This window comes from Cucurbita pepo, chromosome 6, assembly GCF_057944985.1.
Source record: "Cucurbita pepo subsp. pepo isolate OVF chromosome 6, ASM5794498v1, whole genome shotgun sequence".
NCBI classification, from domain to species: domain Eukaryota; kingdom Viridiplantae; phylum Streptophyta; class Magnoliopsida; order Cucurbitales; family Cucurbitaceae; genus Cucurbita; species Cucurbita pepo.
Genome location: NC_141803.1, coordinates 5,444,853 through 5,462,903, shown reverse-complemented (window position 1 = coordinate 5,462,903; position 18,051 = coordinate 5,444,853). Strand labels below are relative to the sequence as shown.

The window sequence follows — 18,051 nt, the reverse complement described above, 5'->3', positions numbered from 1 at the left end:
ATGATGATGAAGATTTAGTGAGATCATTAGGGTTTCTATTGCGGGTCACCATGTGATGGGCCCTACAGATGGCCCACTCCTTCTTTTGTAACAACTTTTTTTTAATCCAATTTTCCAACTTTAATTTTTCTTTTTCTTGTCGTTTTCTTTTTTTTTTAAAACCATATTTTTCATCTTAAAATATTTAAATTCGTTAAATTAAAAAAATATATATATGACATCATAACTATTTAATTTATTTTTTTAATTAACTTTTTTTTTGTCTGTTTCTTTTTTTAAACCATATTTTTCATCTTAAAATATTTAAATTACAGTTAAATTAAAATAAAATAAAATTTATGACATCATAACTATTTTAATTTATTTTTTTAATTAAACTTTTTTTTGTCTGTTTCTTTTTTTTTAAAACCATATTTTTCATCTCAAAATATTTAAATTCACAGTTAAATTAAAAATAATAATAAAATTTATGACATCATAACTATTTAATTTGTTTTTTTAATTAAACTTTTTTTTTTTTTTTGTCTGTTTCCTTTTTTTTTAAAACCATATTTTTCATCTCAAAATATTTAAATTCACAGTTAAATTAAAAATAATAATAAAATTTATGACATCATAACTATTTAATTTGTTTTTTTAATTAAACTTTTTTTTTTTTTTTGTCTGTTTCCTTTTTTTTTAAAACCATATTTTTCATCTCAAAATATTTAAATTCACAGTTAAATTAAAAATAATAATAAAATTTATGACATCATAACTATTTAATTTGTTTTTTTAATTAAACTTTTTTTTTTTTTTGTCTGTTTCCTTTTTTTTTTAAACCATATTTTTCATCTCAAAATATTTAAATTCACAGTTAAATTTTAAAAAAAATTATGACATAATAACTATTTTAATTAAACTTTTTTTTGTCTGTTTCTTTTTTTAAAACCATATTTTTCATCTTAAAACATTTAAATTACAGTTCAATAAAAAAAAATTATGACATCATAACTATTTAATTTGTTTTTTTAATAAAACTTTTTTTTTTGTATCTTTCTTTTTTTTAACCATATTTTTCATCTTAAAATATTTAAATTCGTTAAATTAAAAAATAAAATTTATGAGATCATAGCTATTTAATTTGTTTTTTTAATAAAACTTTTTTTTTTTGTATCTTTCTTTTTTTTAACCATATTTTTCATCTTAAAATATTTAAATTCGTTAAATTAAAAAATAAAATTTATGAGATCATAGCTATTTAATTTGTTTTTTTAATTAAACTTTTTTTTGTCTGTTTCTTTTTTTTAAACCATATTTTTCATCTCAAAATATTAAAATTACAGTTAAATTAAAAATAATAAAATTTATGTCATCATAACTATTTAATTTGTTTTTTTAATTAAACTTTTTTTTTTGTCTGTTTCTTTTTTTTTTTTTAACCATATTTTTCATCTCAAAATATTTAAATTACAGTTAAATTAAAAAAAATTATGACATCATAACTATTTAACTTGTTTTTTTAATTAAACTTTTTTTTTATGTCTGTTTCTTTTCTTTTCTTTTTTTTTTACCATATTTTTCATCTCAAAATATTTAAATTTATAGTTAAATTAAAAATAAAATAAAATTTATGACATCATAACTATTTAACTTGTTTTTTTAATTAAACTTTTTTTTTATGTCTATTTCTTTTCTTTTTTTTTTAAACCATATTTTTCATCTCAAAATATTTAAATTTATAGTTAAATTAAAAATAAAATAAAATTTATGACATCATAACTATTTAACTTGTTTTTTTAATTAAACTTTTTTTTTATGTCTATTTCTTTTCTTTTTTTTTTAAACCATATTTTTCATCTCAAAATATTTAAATTTATAGTTAAATTAAAAATAAAATAAAATTTATGACATCATAACTATTTAACTTGTTTTTTTAATTAAACTTTTTTTTTATGTCTATTTCTTTTCTTTTTTTTTTAAACCATATTTTTCATCTCAAAATATTTAAATTTATAGTTAAATTAAAAATAAAATAAAATTTATGACATCATAACTATTTAACTTGTTTTTTTAATTAAACTTTTTTTTTATGTCTATTTCTTTTCTTTTTTTTTTAAACCATATTTTTCATCTCAAAATATTTAAATTTATAGTTAAATTAAAAAAATAATAAAATTGATGACATCATAACTATTTAACTTGTTTTTTTAATTAAACCTTTTTTTTGTCTGTTTCTTTTTTTAAAACCATAGTTTTCATCTTAAAATATTTAAATTCACAGTTAAATTAAAAAAATAATAAAATTGATGACATCATAACTATTTAACTTGTTTTTTTAATTAAACCTTTTTTTTTTTGTCTGTTTCTTTTTTTTAAACCATATTTTTCATCTTAAAATATTTAAATTCACAGTTAAATTAAAAAAATAATAAAATTTATGACATCATAACTATTTAATTTGTTTTTTTAATTAAACTGTTTTTTTGTCTGTTTCTTTTTTTAAAACCATATTTTTCATCTCAAAATATTTATATTCACAGTTAAATTAAAAATAAAATAAAATTGATGACATCATAACTATTTAATTTGTTTTTTTAATTAAACATTGAAACCATACTTCCCTAGTTTTCAAAATCAAATACAAATTTTATAGTTTTTTTAAAAATTAAAAAAAAAAAAACTACAAATTCAAATATTTATTTAGAATGGATAAAAATAATTTATTTTTAAAAACCAAATAAATGAAATTATTGTTTCATTTTTGGCCCGACTTTATGGACTCATCAACCTTAGGCGAGGGTCTATCTTCGCCAACCAAACATGACTCATGCAAAATCTAAATTTATTCGACACGCTGCTTATACTCATTTCATTTATTTCAAAATATTAAAATTATTTGTCGAACCAATTTTAATGATTAATTTATTTGAAATAAATATCGGGAAGTAGAAAATATTTGAATAAAAGATAAGATCGAACTTCACAAGATTGGATTGTCTTTTGAAAAAAAAAAACTAAAGGTAAAAGTAAAAAAAAAAAATCAAAAGATAAGAAGTGAAAAGTGAAAATTCTCGATTATCATCAATTGATGCCACGTCATCTTTTTTAGTTATAATACGAATCCGTTTAGCTAACGACTAACAAAAAAAATCTATTCACTTCTTCTTCATTCTGTTGTTAGGAATTATGGATCTCCGTAATGGTATGATATTGTCTATTTTGAGCATAAGCTCTCATGATTTTGCTTTCGGCTTCCCCAAAAAGCCTAAATCCATGATCATTCCCTAAATTAGTCGATATAGGACTTCATCCCAACAATTCTCGGGAAACAAATGGACCCAACAAAATTAGGGTTCTTTTTGTGCATTGTTCTTCACCATTGGTATTGGAGAGTGAGTCCCACTCCATTCTCTATCTCTAGGTTAAGTGTTCTTCCAAATGGATGGTAGTCCCTATCAAACAAAAAGAAACCCTTTACATGGTGCCAAGTGGGAGGAATATGGGCTAATGGTAAGAGTGGAGGGGACGATAAGGATGACATTTGACCTCGACGAGATCATATGCTAAATGGAATATGGTGTCGTGTTGTCTAACTTGACTCGGTTAGTAAAAAGTTCCATATTTATCTTTGTTTCTATCAATAATCTACTTTAACATGTTCGATCAAATTCAAAATTGTTGTTGTTTTGTGCCGTTTTTAACATTAACACTGTAAGAAGGTCTGTTTATTTAATGGGTAAGACGTCTTATAGAAAAGTGTGAGATTTCATATTGGTTGGAGAGGGGAACGAAATATTCATTATAAGGTGTGGAAACCTCTCCCTAATAGATGCATTTTAAAACCATGAGGCGGAAGATAATATGTAACGAGTCAAAATAGACAATATTTGCGAGAAGTGGGCTTAGGCTGTTACAAATTATACCAGAGTCAGGTACTGGGCAGTATACCAGCAAGGGCGCTGAGCCTCCAATGGAGTTGGATTGTGGGATCTAACCGAGATCCCACATTGGTTGGAGAGGAGAACGAAATATTCCTTAGAAGGGTGTGGAAACCTCTCCCTAATATACGCGTTTTAAAACCATGAGGTTGACGGGGATACATAACAGGCCAAAGTGGATAATATCTGTTAGCAGTGGGTTTAGGCTGTTAGAAATGATATCAGAGTCAGATACTAGGCAGTGTGCTAGCGAAGACAGTGGAGCTCCAAGGGAGGTGCATTGTGAGATCTAATCGAGATCCCACATCGGTTGGGCAGTGTGCTAGCGAAGACGGTGGAGCTCCAAGGGAGGTGCATTGTGAGATAACAGACACGTTTTAAAACCGTGAGGCTGGCGTGGATATGTAACAGGCAAAAACGAACGTCGGACAATATCTGCTAGCGAGGGTTTGGGCTATTGCTGTTACAAATGGTATTAGAGCCAAAAACTGGGCGATGTGTGGATATGTAACAGGCAAAAACGAACGTCGGACAATATCTGCTAGCGAGGGTTTGGGCTATTGCTGTTACAAATGGTATTAGAGCCAAAAACTGGGCGATGTGCCAGCGAATATGTTGAGCCTCTAAGGGGAGTGGATTGTGAGATCCAACCGAGATCCTGTTAGGAATTAGGTATGTTGAGCCTCTAAGGGGAGTGGATTGTGAGATCCAACCGAGATCCTGTTAGGAATTAGGTATGTTGAGCCTCTAAGGGGAGTGGATTGTGAGATCCAACCGAGATCCTGTTAGGAATTAGGTATGTTGAGCCTCTAAGGGGAGTGGATTGTGAGATCCAACCGAGATCCTGTTAGGAATTAGGTATGTTGAGCCTCTAAGGGGAGTGGATTGTGAGATCCAACCGAGATCCTGTTAGGAGCCTCTAAGGGGAGTGGATTGTGAGATCCAACCGAGATCCTGTTAGGAATTAGGGAGGCTTTGGGCTTCCCCAAAAGACCTCATGCTAATGGAAATGTATTCCTTTACTTATAAACCCATGATCATTCTCTAAATTAGCCAATGTGGGACTGACTCCCAACAATCCTCAACAAATCCCACATCTGTTGGAGAGGGGAACGACGCGTTCCTTATACGAGCATGGAAAACTCTCCATAACAAACACGTTTTAAAATCGTGAGGCTGACATTAATATGTAACAGGCAAAAGCGGACGTCGGACAATATCTGCCAGCAGGTTGTTAGGCTGTTACAAATGGTATCAGAGCAAAACACTGAGCGGTGTGCCAGCGAAGATGTTGAGCCTCCAAGGGGAGTGGATTGTGAGATCCAACTGAGATCTCACATTGGTTGGAGAGGGGAACGATGCATTCCTTATACGGACATGGAAAACTCTTCCTAACAGACACGTTTTAAAATCGTGAGGCTGACGTTGATATATAACAAGCAAAAGCGGACGCCAGACAATATCTGCTAGCGGGGGTTTGGGCTATTACAAATGGTATCAGAGCCAGACACTGGACGGTGTGCTAGTGAAGATGTTGAGCCTCCAAGGGGAGTGGATTGTGAGATCCAACTGAGATCCCACATCGGTTAGAGAGGGGAACGACTCATTCCTTATACGAGCATGGAAACCTCTCCCTAACAAACACGTTTTAAAACAGTGAGACTGACGTTGTTATGTAACAGGCAAAAGCGGACGCCAGACAATATCGGCTAGCGGGGGTTTGAGCTGTTTCAAATGGTATCAGAGTCAAACACTGGGCGGTGTGCCAGCAAAAATGTTGACCCTCCAGGGGGAGTGACTTGTGAGATCCAACCGAGATCCCACATCGATTGGAGAGGGGAACGACGCATTCCTTATATGGGCATGGAAAACTCTCCCTAACAGACACGTTTTAAAACTGTGAGGCTGACGTTGATATGTAACAGGCAAAAGCGGACGCCAACAATATCTACTAGCAGGGGTTTGGGTTGTTACAAATGGTATCAGAGCCAGACACTAGGCGGTGTGCTAACGAAAATGTTGAGCTTCCAAGGGGAATGGATTGTGAGATCCAACCGAGATCCCACATCAATTGGAGAGGGGAACAACACATTCTTTATACGGGCATAGAAACCTCTTCCTAACAGACACGTTTTAAAATCGTGAGGCTGACGTGAATATGTAACAGGCAAAAGCGGACGTCGAACAATATCTACTAGCGGGGGTTTGGGCTGTTACAAATGGTATCAAAGCCAGACACTGGGCGGTGTGCCAGCGAAGATGTTGAGCCTCCAAGGGGAGTGGATTGTGAGATCCAACCGAGATCTCACATCGGTTGGAGAGGGGAACGACGTATTCCTTATACGGGCATATAAACCTCTCCCTAACAGACACGTTTTAAAATCGTGAGGCTGATGTTGATATGTAACAGGCAAAAGCGGACAATATCGGCTAGCAGTGGACTTAGGCTGTTACACCGACTTATTAACTCCATACTTCATAACTCAACTTAGTGACCCAAATAGCACGTGTAAACGTTTATAACTCAAGCTAAAAGTGACGGATAATATCTGCTAGAGGTAAACTTAGGTTGTTACACCGACGTAGAATTATTCCCATTTACAAAAGAAAAAGAAAATAAAAACAGATCCTCATGAAATCCGTTCTCATAGTTCAATGCCAATGTCCCAAAGATACAACTCTTTCTCTGGCACCCTCAAGTCAACAGTGATCAAACCAGTCGCCTCATCAAATATGAACTCTACGTCCTCCGAGTCGACCGCCACCCGCTTTGGTTTGCTCGAGGAGTACGCCCCGAGTGGCCCCGAACCACGAACTTTCAATGATACATTCGAACTTCCAAGTCGATGGTTCAATTCTTTCACAGCTCCGCCCGAGTTGAACATCTTGATTAAACCTATAGGAGCAAACTTGACACCATTGGCCAGTTCCTTGACGGGAACAACGGTAAAGACATCGTATTCCCGAGGTTTCAAGGTTATCGGCATCGACGCATCCCGTGGTAGGTAGACAACTTCTCCTCGAAGATGGGAGAATATCACGGCATCCTCGGTCAAAGAATCACCTGCAATCTTCGATAGATAACTAACATCTTTTGCTCGAATAACCCCCGTGATCGTGTCGGGATTTTCGTCGTGAATGAGGTTCTTCTTTTCGTACTTGCACCATCCCGCTCCTTGGCAATTAAACACTCCAAGAACTCCGGAATGATCATTCAAATTCCAAATCTTCAATAGACTGCAAAGTTAGAAATGGTTTAGACTACAATCCTGCTTATATCGACGCGTCGAATGTAAACTTCGACGAACCTTTTTCCATCTCGAGCAGGATCTGTAAATAGGCAATCCTTCGTCGGTCGTCCGGGGAGCTTAGCTCTCAGGACAGAGCCATCAGGGAGCACGAGCTTCTTCAAAAGATCGAAGTCGTGTTGACCGGGCTTGTCACTGTACAATCATGGTGACCGAGCTTAGCTCTCTGAATCTGTCGTTTGAAGTCATAAGACGGTTTTGAGAAATCATACCTGACATATATAGCACATCCTCCCACGGCACGGGCTGCTCCGTGATACTCCGCCATAGGATGAACACTCTGAAATCAAGAACGTTTTCGGGTTAGACTCTAACATTTCATCGAGTAAACGAAAAAACCGACACTCGAATGATAACTTGTTCGTACATGGAACATATCCCAATCTGGCTGCATAAACTCTCCAAGAAATAGGGAATTGTAAGCAACTGCTGCTATGTGGGTCGTGTGAGTTGCCGGATCTTTCGGCCAGAAATCGTCCGACGTTCGGATAACAGCGTTCCGCTTCGAACTGAGGAAATCGTAAACATCAAACCATTGAGCATACATGATTATCAAACATGGAAAACAAAGATCACCTGTATAAACTGTCGGTATTGTGACTCATGCTCGAAATGATCCCGTTATCACGAAAGTTTCGGGAAACCGATGCCTCGAGCGCCTGGTGATACTTTCTAGTAAGTTTAACTCTTCCACCATGGCCTGCCCCGAGCGTCTCAAGAATGCTTTGAGCATCGACTTTAACTCCGTCGACACCAGCAGATGCAAGATAAGAGTGTTGTTCATTGTATAAATCAAAAACTTTTTCAGGATTCACAAGACCAAGTCCAGTTTTCGTGATGCTATTCAAAGCATCACACGGCTCGCTCGACTCGACCCCAGGAGACGCAACGGGATATGCAAGCTCAGGCTCGTATCGTTCCATCTCTTTAACTCCAGAACTCACACCACCCCAGTAGCCTGCCATGGCATGCCAAACATAGACATACTTCGTTGCGTGCTTCTCTTTCAAGTACGACACGATATGCTGGAGACCGAGCTCAGGATTCTCGACTCGCTCGCCCTTTTTACCATCTTTCTGAAACTTGTAATTCTCTTTTATGTTCGTTAACCTGTCTTCAAAGCTGAATATACAATCGAGTTAGCCCAACCAACAGTCGATTAACGAAGAAAACCGAACATCATTCGACATAAACGACGTACATAGTCGGGTTAGCATCTTTGCAATCAGTGCTAGTAGCCTCCTTTCTAACTGTTTGCCATCCATCATCAATAATCACAAACTTGGGAGGAATTCCCCCTTTCTCTAAGCTGCAAAATTCAGTGTCAGTAAACTTCAGCTCAGCTGAGGAATATGTCGGGTCGTGTCAAAAACTACCTCTCGAGTCCGTGCTTCACCCCGTCCGAGTCGACCTCGGTGTAGAAAGCGTTCCATGTGCACCAGCCGAACCAGTTCAAAATATCAGGCACCTGCCAACCATCAAACATACACTAGCTAAACAATACTGATTGTAAGCGATCGAGAGCTCGAATCGAGGAAACGTGTTCTACGGGACGAAGGAAATACCTTCTTCCGCTCACGATGAGCAAAGGTTTGCAAATGATTCTCAACAGACCTATATAATGATGATTGTAATGGTTTCAAATGGATATGATCCAGAATTGAACATGAAAATGAGTATCAAAAGCTTACTTCACTGCATATGTAATGGTATCAAATGGGTCTGATCCAGCAGCCACAAAGACTAAATGGCTACCCTCGAACCCATCTACAGCAGGATCTCCTGCAACCAACCAAAGATTCAGGTGCCATTAGAAGAACAGTTAGAACAATCATAAGATCTTATCCAGTTCAATGCTCATGTGCATATAGATTTTGATGTTCTTGTTCTTGAAAGATCATGGGTTCTTTTAAGTTTTTAGTGTTGATTTTGAATTTGTAACTGTTATGCTCACGGCTTGTTTTAAAAACGTTGAGAAGTCTGAAATGGAAAGTCCAAAGTAGTGGGTTTGGATTGGGCTGTTATAAATGGTATCAGAGCTAGATACCCGGGGATGTGCCAGCGAAAAGGCTGAGTCCCGAATGGGATAGACACGAGGCGGTGTGCCAGCAAGGACGTTCGCCCGGAAGAGGGTGGACACAAAGCAGTGTATCAGCAAGGATACTGGGCCCTGAAGGGGTGGACACAAAGCAGTGCGATAGCAAGGACGCTGACCCCAGAAAGGGGTGGACACAAAGCGGTGTGCCAGCAAAGACACTGGGCCCAGAAGGGGGTGGACACGAGGCAGCATGTCATCAGCAAGTACGCTGGCCCTGAAGGGGGTGGACACAAAGCGGTGCGACAGCAAGAACGCTGGGCCCCGAAAGGGGTGGACACAAAGCGGTGTGCCAGCAAGGACGCTAGGCCCCGAAGGGGTAGACACAAAGTAGTGTATAAGCAAAGACGTTGGCCCGGAAGGGGGTGGACACAAAGTGGTGCAACAGCAAGGATGCTGGGCCCTGAAAGGGTAGACACAAAGCGGTGCGATAGCAAGGACGCTGGCCCCAAAAAGGGGTGGACACAAAGCGGTGTGCCAGCAAAGACACCGGGCCCAGAAAGGAGTGGACACGAGGCGGCATGTCAGCAAGGACGCTGGCCCTGAAGGGGATAGACACAAAGCAGTGCGACAACAAGAACGCTGGGCCCTGAAGGGGGGGGGGACACAAAGCGGTGTGCCAGCAAGGACGCTGGGCCCCGAAGGGGTAGAGACACAAAGTAGTGTATCAGCAAAGACATTGGCCCTGAAGGGGGTGGACACAAAGCGGTGCAACAGCAAGGACGCTGGGCCCCGAAAGGGGTGGACACAAAGCGGTGTGCCAGCAAAGACCCTGGCCCCAAAGGAGGTGGACACAAGGCCATGTGTCAGCAATGACGCTAAGCTTTATATCGAGAGGTCCCACATCGATGAAGAAGGGAACTAGTGCCAGTGAGTAAGTTGGGCCCCAAGGGGCGAACACGAAGCGGTGGCGACGCTAAGCTTTATATTGAGAGGTCCCACATCGATTGAAGAAGGGAACTAGTGCCAGTGAGAAAGTTGGGCCCCAAGGGGCGAACACGAAGCGGTGGTGCCACAAGGACGTTGGGCTTCAAGAGGGTAGATTGAGGAGTCCCACATCGATTAAAGAAGGGAACGAGTGTCAGCGAGGATGCTGGGCCAGAAGGAGGGTGGATTGTGAGATCCCATATCGGTTCAGGAGTAGAACCAAACAGTTTTTATAAATGTGTGCAAACTTTTCCCTAGTAGAAACGTCTTACCACTTTCCAAGCAGATTTCGAGCTCATTATTCTCATTTCCCTGAAGAACAGCTCTGAAATCGCCTTCAAGTATAGGAAGAAACACAGTGTACACGGCGGCTCCCTCCTCTTTATTTCCGGCGATATTAGAGCCGTTACATACTTCAACCACCAGAAACTGAGTCTCGACCGGAATTTCCTTGCCGGAATTCCCCATTCTTTGAGTCATCCACCACAATTTGAATCGAAAACCACACATGAATCTCAACCCACTGCAAATCCAACACAAAATTTCACATTCCCAGATTCTAATTTAACCTAAAATCAATTGCAAGAACAAAAAGAACAAACATACATCAGTTTCCCAACAGGGAAAACTCTCCGGCAACCAGTCTGATCAGATTTCACTCCGATGAAGGCGCCGTTCATCACGCCGCCGCCAGGCGCCGGCGAGACAGTGATATTAGTACGAACATCAGACAAAACAGGATTTCCCAACACCGTGAAATCCCCATTGGACAAAGTGATTCCAGCACCAACCGTCATGCTGTTCTTCTCAGCCTACACCGGAGGAAAATCCGGCGAAAACCCACCACCGGAAGAACAAGAACCACCGCGGGAAAGCGGGAAAAACAGAGAGGAATGAAGAAATGGGGAAAAGGGTTGATGGAAGACGCCATGGAAATGGGGTATTTATAGCAGAAATTAAGGAAATCCATTGAAGAAGAAGAAGAAGAAAAATGAAGAATTGGAACAGGGGCATGTTCTTGAAGGGAGTTGTCATTCATATGAGTAGCTGTAGAAATCGGATGAATCACAACCGTCCGTCTCCTCGTAAAAGATCAAAAATAAAATAATGTTTTTTTTTTTTTTTTTCAGAAAATAATGTTTTTTAATTAGTTTTCACGTGGTTAAATAATATAAAAATATATATTTTTTAATTTTTAAATACTAATTTAATAATAAAAAAGTTATTTTTTATAATTTCAATAATATTGTTAACGTTAATTTCAAAACTTTGAAAAATATTTTAAACTGATTTCAAAAATTAATTGAAATTAATTTTAACAGTATTATTAAAATTATTTAAAAAATTACAAAATTAATTGAAAAATAGAAGGTTGGGATGTGTTTGAAATTTTATTTAAGTTGTTCCAGACCTCGACCCAACCCCAACCAACTTAAAAAATAGAGAGTTGGGTTGGGTTGGACTTGTAAATTCTATTTAAATTGTTCGAGACATCGACCCAATCCAACAAACTAAAAAGTAGAGGGTTGGGTTGGGTTGGGTTGGATTGTGAATTCTATTTAAGTTGTTCGAATCATCGGCCCAACCCAACAAACTAAAAAATAGAGGGTTGGGTTGGGTTGGGTTGGATTGTGAATTCTATTTAAGTTGTTACATACATCGGGCTCAACCCCGACAAACTAAAAAATAGAGGGTTGGGTTGGGTTGGGTTGGGTTGGGTTGGATTGTGAATTCTATTTAAGTTGTTCGAGTCATCGGCCCAACCCAACAAACTAAAAAATAAAGGGTTGGGTTGGGTTGGGTTGGGTTGGGTTGTGAATTCTATTTAAGTTGTTCCATACATCGGGCTCAACCCCAACAAACTAAAAAATAGAGGGTTGGGTTGGGTTGGGTTGGATTGTGAATTCTATTTAAGTTGTTCGAGTCATCGGCCCAACCCAACAAACTAAAAAATAGAGGGTTGAGTTGGGTTGAGTTGTGAATTTTATTTAAGTTGTTCAAGACATGGACCCAACCCCAACAAACTAAAAAATAGAGGGTTGGGTTAGGTTGTGAATTCTATTTAACTTGTTCAAGACATCAACCCCAACTTACTTGAAACTAGAGGGTTGGGTTGGGTCGGGTTGGCTGCAAATTCTATTTAAGTTACTCTGGTTATCAACCCAACCTATTCGAAAAACATAAGATTTGGTTGAGTTGTGAACTTTACTCGAGTTACTCGAGTCACCAACTCGACCAACTCAAAATTTTGAATTGGTTCAAAAGATTTCTCCCAACTTATTCGTGTACACTTTGTATACATGGAGTGTCTCGCTATCGACCAGAAAAGTTATTTATATTTGAAATTTAAATTTTAGTTATAAATTTTTATTTTGTGTCCACTTTATTCCTTTATTTTTAATACAATAAAATAAATTATCGATCATTTTTATTCTAAATTAAAATAAATAGTAGGCTCAAAAATATTTTAATATTTAAAATTAAAAATAAAAAATAAAGAAATTTTAAAAAATAAAATTTAAAAAAAAGTAGGTAGAAGATTTAGACTCAATTAAATGTTTTACTACGATTTTCTATATTAAATAGAAAAAATTCTTTTTTTAGCGGTTTGTCGGGTCGTGATTTATAGCCACGTGCTCGAAACTTATGAGTTACAAATATTCGAGAAATGATATTACCCACGAAATACGAACGATCATGATTTAAAATAAATAAATAAATAAAATTATCAAAAAGTACTTTAAAAGTTATGTCAATTTTAAAGAGGATCTATTAAAATTTCAAATTTAATAACGATAGGTTTAAAGAATATAAGAATAAATAATTTGAAAAAAAGTAGGTTTATTCTATAGTACGATGTTAGGGTGTTTATATGCTTTGAGAACCCGACCAAACCGGACCATTCAACCCAAACCATAAATATTCGACTGGGTTAGATTTTTTTTTTTTGTTTGAATTGGGTCGGTTTTTGGAAAATTTGAAACTTCGAGTTAGTTCATGAGTTGATTTTTTTTTTTCGGGACCCGAAAATAGGGTTACAATGGAACCCTACCTTACTTTTAAGATTATTATGAATATAAAAATATTTGACATTTGAATTTTATGAGATTTTAGTTATTAACGTAACGTATATTGTAGATAAGTATGATCTTTTAAATATTAATAATAATAAAAATAACCCGACAATCGAACCCGACTTGAAAATAGAGGGTTCGGTTCGGTTGGGTTGTGAACTCTATTCGGGTTACTCATGTCACCAACCCAACCAACTCAAAATTTGATGAGATTTTAGTTATTAATGTAACATGTATGGTAGATAAGTATGATTTTTTTAAATATTAATAATAATAAAAATAACCCGACAATCGAACCCGACTTGAAAATAGAGGGTTCGGTTCGGTTCGGTTGTGAACTCTATTCGAGTTACTCATATCACCAAGCCAACCAACTCAAAATTTTCGGTTGGTCGTAAAAAAAACTCTCAACCGAACCTGTAGAAACCCTTAGTCAAATGTTTAAAATTATGGAGTTTAAATAATTATTATAATTATTAAAAATGTTAATCATTATGTGTAATAGTTTTATGATATATTAAAAGAAATTAAATCAAAATGATTTAATAAATATAAATTTGAATTCATGTCTAATAAAACCCTAAACTTTCAATTTTATTTTCTAACTTCGTGAATTTTAAAAAATATCGAGTAGATTAATAACATTCGACACAAAATTAATTAAAAAATTATCTAAAAGTAACGAAAATTTCTAAGAACTAAAGCACGCTTAACCATGAAGTTTTTATGATCGAGCCACCGAAAAAGACGGCGCACCTTCTTGACATAAGATACACGAACGATACAATTATATAATCTCGTTTTTAGGTAGTATAAAGGGTAAATTGGTCCAAAATTTGATCGGGGTCAAGACTCAATCAGGTACCGATAGCTGACTTAATGATCTAAGACTTGTGCGATTAAGGTTGTTGTATACGAATGGAATACTCGAGGTCAAGCGAGATGCCTGGTTGAGAAAAAAAAAAAAAAATCTAAGCCGGTGCAAAATCAAAACTTAAAATCATAAATAAAGGTTTGACCATTTAATTATTAAACTAATTATTTACGGCTAAAAGTTTATACAATTATATTAAAATAGTTTATTCGAAGATAATTAAATTAAGTTATATGATAAAATGGTTGGTAGTTGAAATAAAACGTGTTCGTCCAAAAGCGTTACTCTGAGATGTTATTGATTCATTAATCTCTTTCAGAAAATATATTATTCTCGATAGAATCGGGTTTAGAATAACTTTATAATAAAAAAGTTAACTTTTAAAATAAAATTAATTTTTCTTATTTTTTAAAAAATATTATTCTCCACTCTATTCCATCTTAATTATTATTATTATTTATTTATTTTTTTAAAGAATCAATTTGGAATAACTTTCCAAAAATAAAATTGAGTTTTTTAAAAATAAAAAATAAATATTATGTTTGGTATAACTAATTATGTGAGTGAAATTTTGTTTTTAAATAATAATAATAAATAAATAAAACTTAATAAATAACAAAGTAGCTCAAAAAATTAAATTAATTTAAATTTTTTAAAAAAACTTCAAAATATGGATTACTAAAACACGACATTTCTAAGCTTGGAGTTGGTATTGTTGTATCAGTCAAAGGTCACCGCTAGCAAATATGATCCGTTTTAGCCCGTTATGTATCGTTGTTAGCCTCACGGTTTTAAAACGTGTTTGAAGTTGGTATCGATGTTGTAACAACTAAAGTCCACCGCTAACAAATATGGTCTGCTTTAGCACGTTACGTATCGTTATTAGCTTCACGGGTTTAAAACATGCTGTTAGAGAGAGGTTTCCACACCCTTATAATATCATTTGTAACAACCCAAGTCCGCCACTAATAGATATTGTCTGCTTTAACCCATTACGTATAATCGTCAGTCTCACGATTTTAAAACGCATATGCTCGGGGGAGGTTTCCACCCCAATATTTCGTTCCTCTCCAACTGATATGAGATTTCACAGTTGCATAATTATTCCGGTAACTAATCATATATCTAGGTTGTTGAGTTAGTTAGAAATAATAATATTTCTCCGACCTCTTCTCCATCATCGAGTATGTCGACTTAAAGTATATTAAAAAAATATCATACAACAATTTTAAATTATGAATAAAAAAAATGTAATTTTAAATGCTATTATAAAAGTTTAAAGACAAAATTCATTAATAAAACTCAAATATTTAATTAAAAAAATATATTTGTAGATTGAGATTAAAGTAGTATTTATATTGTGAGAATTTATGAAGATAATACCCTACAAAAAAAAAAAAAAAAAAAAAAAAAAAAAAAAAAAAAGTAATTAATTAAAGTATTCCATAATGGGCCGGCCCAGGAAATCGACGGATTGGGCCGGCCCACGAATCCAATCAGACAAGGGCTTTTAGGTAAATAGCAAAATTTAACCTAAATTTTAAATTTAATCAAATCAACCATGAAATTTTTTACATATGTATAATATTTATTTATCGAATTTTTATTTCACGCATTTTAAATATAAAATAAAATATTAATTTTGTAATTTATATTTTTATTCTCCCTAAATTCTAATTACTCTAATTTTTTACCATCCGACCGTCGTGTCGTATTTATTTGGTAACTGTGGTTAATTGTTTAACGATGATGGGTTACAAAAATTATAATATTTTTAATAAAATATTTTTAAATCTATTTTCATACGTTAATTTTAAATTAATTTAAAGTTTTTAGAGAAAAGGGATTTTTAATTAAATCTTTAATTTCAATATTTTAGAATGTTATTTTAATTTGAAAAAATAAAAAACTCTATCTAATTAAATTTCCTTTTATATTTTTTGCCATTTTAATTTTATAAATGAAAAGAAAAAATTGGAAACCATTAATTTGTTGGGATGTCACCTTTTTCCTAAGTGGATAAGATAAAAGAATTACTAAATTTGTATGAATTTTTAAAAAATTATACAATTAATATCCAATTAACCATAGTTTAATTTTTATTAAGATATATATAATATTAAACAAAAAATATATTTAGACACTAATTAAATAAATATTTAAATTTTATTTTGGTATCTAAAATTTAAAATTTATTCTGTAATTTTAAAAAAATAAAAAAAAATATTTTTGGTCTTTATAATTTTTTTTTTTTTTTTTTTTTGACAAATTAAAATTAGATAGAAAAAAAAAGGGATTAAAATAGTTATTTTAAAGGGGAAATAGTGGGCCCGCTTCTAGAAGGATGTGGGGCCCACATTTTGCAAACTTGGAGTACAATTGATTTGTTCCAACAAATGTAGATTTGGATTTACTTCTAGAAGGCCTGACACGTCACGTGTTCCACGTGGACAGGGACTTTCCACCCTCACTAAAATTTCCAAATAATTAAGACTTTTTATTTATTTATTTTTATTTTAAAAAAATGTTTTTAGTTATAAATATAATCCCCTCTTTAATTTTTATTGGTAATATATTCTAAAATTGGAAGTAGATTCTCGAACTCATAAAATATATTTATTATTATTATTATTTTGCTGGAATATATTTATTTATGGGTGAAAATAGTTGTAAATAAATCATGCATAATTGTCCTTTTCTAGCAAATATATATATATATATATATATATATATATATATATATATATATATATATATATATAATTTTAAAAAGAAAATCAAATTTATACCACATCGGATTAAAATTTTTATAGATTAATAAAAATATCACTAAAATTTTTTAAAATTTAAAAAAATATTATTACCATTAGTTTTGGAGGGTCAATATTTTGTTTAAAAATATATCTACTAGTAATAATATTTAGAAAATATTCTTAAATTTTAAAAAAATTAATTAATTCTCTTTGGAAAAAAATTAAAAAATTAAAAATATTTTTCGTTATTACTATATTTTAAAAATATCTATAAAAATTTAAAAAATATAAAAAAAAATTAGTGTTTTTTAATTTTTTTAAAAAGTTAAGAGGTTGTTTTAATATATTTTTTTTTTTAAATTAAGCATATTTATTTTATTAGTGAAACTCAAAATATTTTTAAAAAACTTAAAAAGAATTAAAAGTAAACTTCAAAGTCATTTTTATTAATTTAGAGGAAGAAATAAATTCCAATTCCACGTCAGCACACTATCCACTCCATTCCACGTCAGCAAACTTTAATTCTAATTTACTCGACACCTTGGAAAAATCTCCCAAACAAAATTGAAAATAATAATAAATAAATAAATAATCGACAGAGCCCCATTTTAATCGCCATTATCGCCATTCCTTAACAAATTCCCCATTCCCATCCATGTCCGCCGCCAAGCTCTTCGCATTCCCGATGGCCTCTCTCCCGCTCGCCACCGGATCGCGCCGCTCTCAAGCCAGTTTCTACGATGTTCTCCGCGTCAAGAACAACGCCTCCTCCATCGAGATCAAGAACGCCTACCGGAGTCTGGCCAAGATTTACCATCCAGATTCCACGAGAAGATCGGAGTGCGATTCTTCTTCTGATGATGATGATTATGGTGATGGATGCAGTTTCCTCGAGATTCACAGTGCGTACGAGACGCTTTCGGATCCGGAAACTAGGGCTCAATACGACCTCGCTTTGGCTTCTTTTACGAGACGGCCGTTTCTTCGATCGCGGTCTAGGCCGCACCGGCGATGGGAAACGGATCAGTGCTGGTAGGGATTTGGTGTTGATTTGTGATGATTTTGATTTCTGTACAGAAATAGTTTGAATGTTCTTCGTA

General features: G+C 34.2%; 2 protein-coding genes across 2 annotated transcripts; one reads left to right on the top strand and one right to left on the bottom strand.

The window, feature by feature from the left end:
- Positions 1 to 6,412: 6,412 nt before the first annotated feature.
- LOC111797668 (putative galactinol--sucrose galactosyltransferase 1) lies at positions 6,413 to 11,226 on the bottom strand. The gene is made up of 11 exons (XM_023680746.2): positions 10,857 to 11,226; positions 10,523 to 10,773; positions 8,920 to 9,010; positions 8,794 to 8,842; positions 8,605 to 8,696; positions 8,430 to 8,537; positions 7,805 to 8,350; positions 7,596 to 7,737; positions 7,441 to 7,508; positions 7,229 to 7,363; positions 6,413 to 7,157 (listed from the first exon to the last, which is right to left on the bottom strand). Exons 1-11 carry the CDS (start codon positions 11,045 to 11,047, stop codon positions 6,566 to 6,568), a joined length of 2,265 nt encoding a protein of 754 aa, XP_023536514.2. The 5' UTR covers positions 11,048 to 11,226; the 3' UTR covers positions 6,413 to 6,565.
- A 6,332-nt stretch (positions 11,227 to 17,558) lies between these two features.
- LOC111797453 (chaperone protein dnaJ 11, chloroplastic) lies at positions 17,559 to 18,051 on the top strand. Its single transcript, XM_023680447.2, has one exon. The coding sequence runs from the start codon at positions 17,607 to 17,609 to the stop codon at positions 17,985 to 17,987; it is 381 nt and encodes a 126-aa protein (XP_023536215.2). The 5' UTR covers positions 17,559 to 17,606; the 3' UTR covers positions 17,988 to 18,051.

Coding starts and splice junctions, on each gene's coding strand:
- LOC111797453 (XM_023680447.2), top strand. CDS start 17,607: ATGTCCGCCGCCAAGCTCTTCGCATTCCCGATGGCCTCTCTCCCGCTC.
- LOC111797668 (XM_023680746.2), bottom strand. CDS start 11,047: ATGACGGTTGGTGCTGGAATCACTTTGTCCAATGGGGATTTCACGGTG. Junction 8,351..8,429: donor AAAGATGCTAACCCGACTAT/GTACGTCGTTTA, acceptor TTGTATATTCAG/CTTTGAAGACAGGTTAACGA. Junction 7,158..7,228: donor CCTGCTCGAGATGGAAAAAG/GTTCGTCGAAGT, acceptor CTAACTTTGCAG/TCTATTGAAGATTTGGAATT.